The sequence below is a fragment of the Triticum urartu genome, chromosome 2 (genome assembly GCF_003073215.2).
Source record: "Triticum urartu cultivar G1812 chromosome 2, Tu2.1, whole genome shotgun sequence".
NCBI classification, from domain to species: domain Eukaryota; kingdom Viridiplantae; phylum Streptophyta; class Magnoliopsida; order Poales; family Poaceae; genus Triticum; species Triticum urartu.
The window spans coordinates 548,862,313-548,871,230 of record NC_053023.1 but is presented as its reverse complement, the minus strand read 5'-3'; the positions used below and the strand labels follow the sequence as shown (position 1 = coordinate 548,871,230).

General features: G+C 46.8%; 1 protein-coding gene across 1 annotated transcript; it reads left to right on the top strand.

Annotated features, from left to right (window-relative positions):
• Positions 1-6,258: 6,258 nt before the first annotated feature.
• LOC125538679 (pentatricopeptide repeat-containing protein At2g15630, mitochondrial-like) lies at positions 6,259-8,524 on the top strand. Its single transcript, XM_048701947.1, has 2 exons — positions 6,259-7,944; positions 8,069-8,524. Exon 1 carries the CDS (start codon positions 6,327-6,329, stop codon positions 7,899-7,901), a length of 1,575 nt encoding a protein of 524 aa, XP_048557904.1. The 5' UTR covers positions 6,259-6,326; the 3' UTR covers positions 7,902-7,944; positions 8,069-8,524.
• Positions 8,525-8,918: the final 394 nt, after the last annotated feature.

Genomic DNA, 8,918 nt, shown 5'->3' with positions numbered 1-8,918 from the left:
AGAGTATTAAGTTCATAAGAACAGAGTAATGCTTTAAGGAAGATGACATGATGTAGAGGGATAAACTCATGCAATATGATATAAACCCCATCTTTTTATCCTCGATGGCAACAATACAATATGTGTCGGTTCCCTTTCTATCACTGGGATCGAGCACCGCAAGATTTAACCCAAAGCTAAGCACTTCTCCCATTGCAAGAAAGATCAATCTAGTAGGCCAAACCAAACTGATAATTCGAAGAGACTTGCAAAGATAAACCAATCATACATAAAAGAATTCAGAGGAGAATCAAATATTGTTCATAGATAGTCTGGATCATAAACCCACAATTCATCGGATCTCGACAAACACACCGCAAAAGAAGATTACATCGAATAGATCTCCAAGAGAATCGAGGAGAACTTTGTATTGAGATCCAAAGAGAGAGAAGAAGCCATCTAGCTAATAACTATCGACCCATAGGTCTGAAGTAAACTACCCACACATCACCGGAGAGGCCATGGAGTTGATGTAGAGGCCCTCCGTGATCAATGCCCCCTCCGGCGGAGCTCCGGAAAAGGCCTCGAGATGGGATCTCTCGAGTACAGAAGGTTGCGGCGGTGGAATTAGGTTTTCGTGGTGCTCCTGGATGTTTGGGCGGTACGTGGATATATATAGGAGGAAGAAGTTTGTCGGTGGAGCAACGGAGGGCCCACGAGGGTGGAGGGTGCGCCAGGGGGGTAGGCGTGACCCCCTGCCTCGTGCCTTCCTCCCTTGTTTCTTGATGGCCACTCCAAGTCTCCTGGATCACGTTTGTTGAGAAAATCACGTTCCCGAAGGTTTCATTCCATTTGGAGTCCGTTTGATATTCCTTTTCTCTGAAACCCTAAATAGGAAAAAAACAGCAATTTGGGTTGGGCCTCCGGTTAGTAGGTTAGTCCCAAAAATGATATAGAAGTGTAAAATAAAGCCCATTAACATCCAAAATAGATAATATAATAGCATGGAGCAATCAAAAATTGCAGATACGTTGGAGACGTATCACTTAGCACTATGATCGTTTAGTTTATTGCTATTTCTTTCTCCATAACTTATACATGTTCCTATGACTATGAGATTATGCAACTCCCGAATACCGGAGGAACACTTAGTGTGCTATCAAATGACACAACGTAACTGGGTGACTATAAAGATGCTCTACAGGTGTCTCCGATGGTGTTTGTTGAGTTGGCATAGATCGAGATTACGATTTGTCACTCCGTTTATCGGAGAGGTATCTATGGGCCCTCTCAGTAATGCACATCACTATAAGCCTTGCAAGCAATGTTACTAATGAGATGGTTGCGGTATGATGCATTACGGATTGAGTAAAGAGACTTGCCGGTAACGAGATTGAACTAGGTATTGAGATACCGACTATCGAATCTCAGGCAAGTAACATACTGATGACAAAGGGAACAACGTATATTGTTATGCGGTTTGACCGATAAAGATCTTCATAGAATATGTAGGAACCAATATGAGCATCCAGGTTCCGCTATTGGTTATTGACCGGAAGTGAGTCTCGGTCATGTCTACATAGTTCTCAAACCCGTAGGGTCTGCACGCTTAACATTCGGTAACGATCGGTATTATGAGTTTATGTGTTTTGATGTACAGAAGGTAGTTCGGAGTCCCGGATATGATCACGGACATGACGAGGAGTCTCGAAATGGTCGAGACATAAATATTGATATATTGGAAGGCTATGTTTGGACATCAGAATGGTAGGTGAGTTCGGGCATTTACCATAGTACCGGGGGGTTACCGAACCCCCCCCCCCCCCCCGAGTGTATGGGCGTTATTGGGCCTTAGTGGGAGAGAGGAGGAGGCAGCCAAGGTGGAGGGCGCCCCCAAGCCCAATCCGAATTGGGTAGGGGGCCGCCCCCCTTTCCTTCCCTATATCTCCCTCTTCCTTCCTCTCCTACTCCAACAAGGGAAAGGGGAATCCTACTCCCACCAGGAGTAGGACTCCCCCCTTGGGCGCGGCATGAGAGGGCCGGCCCTCCCCCTCTTCCACTCCTTTATATACGGGGGAGGGGGCACCCCATAAGGACACAAGTTGATTGTTTAGCCGTGTGCGGTGCCCCCCTCCACAGATTCCACCTCGGTCATATCGTTGTAGAGCTTAGGCGAAGCACTGCGTCGGTAACTTCATCATCACCGTCATCGCGCTGTTGTGCTGACGAAACTCTCTCTCGACCTTAGCTGGATCTAGAGTTCGTGGGACGTCACCGAGCTGAACGTGTGTAGATCGCGGGAGGTGCCGTACCTTCGGTGCTAGGATCAGTCGGATCGTGAAGATGTACGACTACATCAACCGCGTTGTCATAACGCTTCCGCTTTCGGTCTACGAGGGTACGTGGACAACACTCTCCCCTCTCGTTGCTATGCATCACCTAGATGGATCTTGTGTGTGCGTAGGAATTTTTTTGAAATTATTGCGTTCCCCGACACTTACCACCACGTGGAAGGTCTGGAGGAATCTTACTTGGGATACAGACCACAACCATGGACTTGTTAGCTTTTTCGGTTGGTGAATTTCACATCAAATGCCACCTACGAAATAGAGCTGACAATTATACATGGAGCCTGGTCGCAGTCTATGGGGCTGCCCAAGATGAGAATAAATCTACTTTCCTTCGGGAATTGGTGAACTTGGCTAAGGATAACCCCCATCCAATGCTTATTGGAGGTGACTTCAATATCCTTAGATACCAGGAAGAGAAAAATAATGATCGTTTTGACACACACTAGCCTTTCTTATTCAACGTTGTAATTGACAGTTTGAATCTTCGAGAAGCTAGTATGTCGGGGCGACAATTCACTTGGGCCAACAACCGTCCGGTGCCGACATACGAGAAACTCGATCGGGTACTCATGGATACCGAGTGGGAATTAAAATTCCCTATGGTAATAGTGCATGCCCAAGAGCATATTGAGTCACTTTCGGACCATGCACCTGTCATTCTTGATTCTAACTCTACTGGCTCTCCCACTGTTTGCCGTCCATTCAAATTTGAATTGGGATGGTTTGCGGATATAGTTAAGAATTTATGGGAGAGGCCTGTCGTTGGTCGCACACTGATTCAAAGATGGTACTTCAAAATTCGAGCCATGAGGCAGTTCCTAACTGGATGGGCCAAACACACAAGTGGTATGTATAAAAAAGAAAAGCAACGCCTTTCCACTATTATAGATGACCTCAACAAAATAGCAGAGACTCGCATTTTGTCTCAACAGGAGATTGATATGAAAAATCAATCCGATGAGCATATTGCACGTCTATTGCGAGAAGAGGAAATCAAGTGGTATCAAAGATCAGGTGCCCAATTCATCTTGGAGGGAGACAACAATACACGATATTTCCAAATGGTCACCAATGGGCGGCATAGGATGAAGTGTATTTTTAGCCTCCAACAGGATGAGGGACGGATCAAGGGTCAGGCAGAGCTCAAGCATTATATAACCAAATACTACAAGTGTCTGTTTGGAGCTCCAGAGGAAGGGAACTTCACTCTAGATGAGACCCGAACAGATGACATTCCACAAGTCACAGAAGAAGAGAATGATATCCTGACGGCACCTTTCTCTGAAGAGGAGGTGCGAGCTGCGGTGTTCCAAATAGAACATAACAAAGCTCCATGCCCTGATGGTTTCCCCGCGGAGTTCTATCAGAACTTCTAGGATGTCATCAAGACTGACCTAATGGAGTTGTTCATTTTTTCATGCCGTCCAACTAGACCTATCTAGGCTTAATTTTGGCGAGATTGTTTTGTTGCCAAAGACTAAGGAGGCTGAACAGATTCAACAGTTCAAATCGATCTGCCTCCTTATTGTCAACTTCAAAATCTTCACCAAAGTTGTGACTAATAAGTTCAACACGGTCGCCGATCATGTTGTTCAGCCATCCCAAACGGCTTTCATGCAAGGACGAAATATACTCGATGGAGTAGTAATCCTTCACGAGACCGTCCACGAGATACACCGGAAGAACATGAGTGGAGTAGTATTTAAAATCGACTTTGAAAAGGCATACGACAAAGTCAAATGGTCATTTCTCCAACAGACCCTAAGAATGAAAGGTTTCTCAGATAAATGGCGTGAATGGGTCCAAAATTTCGTTACTAGAGGTAGTGTGGCTATAAAAGTCAATGATGATGTAGGTCATTACTTCCAAACTAAAAAGGGATGACGGCAGGGTGACCTAGTGTCTCCAATGTTATTTAACATTGTTGCTGACATGTTGGCTACTTTGATCAAACGCGCCAAACAGGACGGTCAAATTGCGGGAGTAGTGCCACATCTTCTGGATGGCGGACTCTCTATCTTGCAATATGCCGATGATACAATTCTTTTTATGGAACATGACCTAGATAAGGCTAAAAATATGAAACTATTGCTTTCAGCTTTTGAGCAAATGTCAGGTCTGAAAATTAACTTCCATAAAAGTGAATCGTTCTGTTTCGAAGAAGCCAAGGAGGTGGCTGCACAATATCCTGACTTGTTCGGTTGTGCACAAGGCCAATTCCTGGTTAAATATTTGGGAATTCCGATTCATTATCGGCGTCTCACTAATGCGGAGTGGAAACATGTTGAAGAGCGATTGAAGAAACGGTTGAGCAGTTGGAAAGGCAAGTTGCTCTCCGTTGGAGGGCGACTAGTTTTAATCAATTCTGTTCTCACAAACATGGTTCTCTACATGCTCTCATTTTTTTCAAACTCCCAAAGGGGTTCTGCAAAGACTAGATTACTTCATATCCAGATTCTTTTGGCAAGGAGATAGTGAAAATAAAAAGTATAGGGTAATCAAATGGAGTGTGGTTTGTCGATTAAAAGACAAGGGAGGTTTAGGTGTTCAGGACCTCCAGGTTAAAAATGATGCCTTGCTCAGTAAATGGCTGTTCAAGCTACTTACCGAGGATGGTGTTTGGCAAACCCTGTTGCGCAATAAGTACGTAGGCCAAAAAGCGTTGTCCTAGGCATATTGAAAACCTGGTGACTCACATTTTTGGTCTGGCCTGATGGCGGTAAAAAAACATCTATTCCGCTTTGGATCATTCACGATAAAGGACGGCTCCGAGATACGTTTCTGAAAGGACGGGTGGATAGGAAATACCACTCTTCAGGAACAGTATCCAGCCTTGTACCGAATTGTACGCGATAAGATTGATACTCTTGCACACGTGCTCAGCTTCTCCCCGTCGAATGTATCATTTAGGAGGGATTTGATTGGCCTCCGCCTTGCGTCATGGCAACATCTTCTATCCCGTTTGGATTCGGTTAACTTGACACAAGGGAGGGATGTGTTTTGCTGGAATCTCACTACATCTGGATCCTACACAGTTGACTATGTACCGTGCACTCTCGCACTAAGAGGTTTCATTGGATAATAATAAACTAATATGGAAATCAAAGATGTCACAAAAAATAAGATTTTCATGTGGTATCTTCGGAGAGGAGTTATGCTAACAAAAGACAACCTCGCTCGACGCAACTGGCAAGGAAGTAAGAAGTGTAGCTTTTGTACTCATGACGAGACAATTAAACACCTCTTCTTTCAGTGCAAATTCGCGCGTTCTATATGGTCAGTCATCCAAATAGTGTCCAATTTGTATCCGCCAACAAGTGTTGCCAATATATATGGTCACTGGCTTAATGGAATACCAAATACTTTTAGTACGCTAATACGGATGGGAGTGTCTGCCTTATTATGGTCGCTTTGCCTATGTAGAGATGATTGTGTTTTTAATGGCAAAAACTCTTCTTTTATGCAGGTTATTTACCGTTGTACGCACAAGACTTCGTATGTGGTCTACGCTACAGCGAACGGAGTATCAATCGTTGTTTAAAACGATGTGTGTGCGGTTGGAGCGGGTGGTCAGGGAGGTTTTTACCCAACATGGATGGCAACATAATCTCCGGATCGGTCCACCTCCTCCGTTGACATTGGCATAGTTTCGGACTCATATGGCTTTACCGTTGCCAACTTGTCGTTTTTTTATATATACTTCTCTTTATTAAAACTGTGTGCATCTTAGCTATGAAGAGACCGGGTGTTACTTATTATGCTGTATCCACTTGATACTACATTATAAATTAATAAAAGCGTCTTTTATCGAAAATGTCGCCCGTTCTGAATTTTATCGCAGCTTGGCGTGCCCTTCAGAGTTCAGAGTGCTGCTGTTTTGTATTCTGAACGGGCTCCGCAAACAAAACCTCGCAAACCCGCCTAGGCTTCTAGTCATTACTGTTAGCAGCAACTAAATCAAAAAAGAGAAACAGATTAGCAGCGACCTCCGTCTCCATGGCGCCGCCCACCTCCCCCGCGGCCGTCGCGGCGGCCGCCCGCGCGGCGCCCACTCCGGCCGCGGCGCTCGCGCTCTTCAAGTCGGCGCTGTCCGCCGACCCGGCGCTCTCCCCGCTCGCCGTGCTGCCGCACCTCTCCGCCACCCCGTCGCTGCCCCACCTGCTCCTCACCGCCTCCATCGCCGGCCGCCCGCACACCACCTCGCTCAGCCTCTACTCGCGGCTCAAGTCGCTCTCCCTCCCCATCCCCACCGCCACGCTCCACCCGCTCCTCTCCTCCCTCCCCTCCGCCCCCGCCTTCGTCCTCTTCGCCGATATCTTCCGCCTCCGCCTCCCGCTCTCCACCACCACCTTCAACATCATGTTGCGCCACCTCTGCTCCTCCGGCAAGCCCGCCCGCGCGCTGGAGCTCCTCCGACAGATGCCCAGCCCCAACGCCGTCACCTACAACACCATCATCGCCGGGTTCTGCGCCCGCGGCCGCGTCCAGGCGGGGCTGGATATCATGCGGGAGATGCGGGAGCGGAGCGGTATTCCGCCCGACAAGTACACCTACGCCACGGTTATCTCCGGATGGTGCAAGGTCGGCAAGGTCGAGGAAGCAGCCAAGGTGTTCGACGAAATGCTGGCTAAGGGAGAGGTGGAGCCAAATCCGATGATGTACAACGCGCTGATAGGCGCATACTGTGACCGGGGAAATCTGGAGGCCGCGCTGCGTTGCCGGGAAGAAATGGTAGCGAGGGGGGTTTCCATGACAGTCGCGACATACAATTTGTTTGTGCACGCGTTGTTCATGGAAGGGCGTGCTGCGGAGGCGCATGCATTGGTTGAGGAGATGGGTGACAAGGGGCTTGCACCAGATGCGTTCACGTACAATATATTGATCAACGGTTACTGCAAGGAGGGCAAGGAGAAGAAAGCAATGAAGATGTTTGAACATATGGCTGCGAAAGGGATTCGTGCGACCGTGGTGACCTATACGTCTTTGATATATGCCTTGTCCAAGAAGGGGATGGTCCAGGAGGCTGATAGTCTGTTCAATGAGGCTGTGAGGAGAGGCATCAGGCCTGACCTTGTCATGTACAATGCCCTGATCAATAGCCACTGCACCGGTGGAGATATGGACCGGGCATTTGAGATCATGGGAGAAATGGAGAAGAAGAGGATCACACCAGATGACGTGACATACAATACTCTGATGAGGGGGCTGTGCTTGCTGGGGCGTCTTGATGAAGCGCGTGGGCTCATTGACAAAATGACAAAGAGAGGTATCAAGCCAGACCTTGTCAGTTACAACACCCTGATCAGCGGCTACAGCATGAAGGGTGACATCAAGGATGCTCTGAAGGTTCGGGATGAGATGATAGACAAGGGATTCAACCCAACAGTTATGACATATAATGCAATGATACAAGGGCTCTGCAAGAATGGCCAAGGAGAGGATGCAGAGGAGCTGGTGAAAGAAATGGTGGGCAATGGCATCACCCCTGATGACAGTACATATATTTCACTGATCGAGGGACTTACCACTGAGGACGAGCGGCTGGCCGCGGAAGATGCTGTAAAAGCGTGAGCTTTTTGAGAAGCGGAAGCAAGAGTTTTTGTAGCAAGCAGAGGTGTATGCTCTGTTCAGACCGGACCGATTCAAAAATGCGCATAAGAGTTGCTTTTTCAACCTGTATTGGCGTGCAATTCCATTCTGAATTTTACGTCGGTGTACCATGTGCTGAATTCTTGCAGGAGCGCAAAATGATCATTTTGATGATGACTGACGCCGAACTGTCGGCAATGTGGATCAGCTTACTCCTTGGCCAATCACTATAAACACAGGGGTGATGAAATATGTGAAGACCAAAATTTTCACTGAGATGGGAAGCACTGGTCGAGTTTTTTTGAAGATCACCAGGTACTTAGAATAAGGGGAGACTGGATCTTTCAACCTGATTGGATCATTACTGACATTTCTATTTGTTTGTATGCTATGCTACCCTGCCTTCTTGTGCTTGATAGAACTAGGGATATTATCTGCAAGAATAGGTGAATTCTCTAATACTGTAATAGGTCGTGCTTTCAGAATGCAAGTTCGTATTTGTTGCTGCTACTCAGATGATACTCGGATTGTTATTCATACATGATATCTGTGTATGAGCTCCATTCCAGAAGATAGTGGTGGTGTTAAGCAAGGTGCGTTAACAGTGAAGCACTAACTGGGTTGAGCTAAACAAGCATGTTCAGGTAGCACTAACTTCTTGACAATCTGTCCTGAGTCCTGACACCTACAAAGTGCAGACTGATGGCGAACTCCCGGGCTAGCTAGCTTTCCTGTCATTGACAGCATCAGACTTTCTGCAGTTTGTGGGGGATGCAAGTATGTATCATCTTAAAAATCATAGCTTTCCTATATGTGATGCTTTAGGGCATCTAGAAATGTGTTAGCTAGCTAACTCTTATATGCCTGAATCTTCTTCACGAACAGTTAGGCTCTTTGTACTAGGGTCTTGTATAACTAACTGACTATATCTTTGTTGAGATTCACTCACCATAGCATCCCCCTTAGACTGAACATCCATCAGCGGGAGTTTATCTTGAC

Excerpts from the sequence above, each read along its gene's own strand:
- LOC125538679 (XM_048701947.1), top strand. The coding sequence starts at position 6,327 with ATGGCGCCGCCCACCTCCCCCGCGGCCGTCGCGGCGGCCGCCCGCGCG.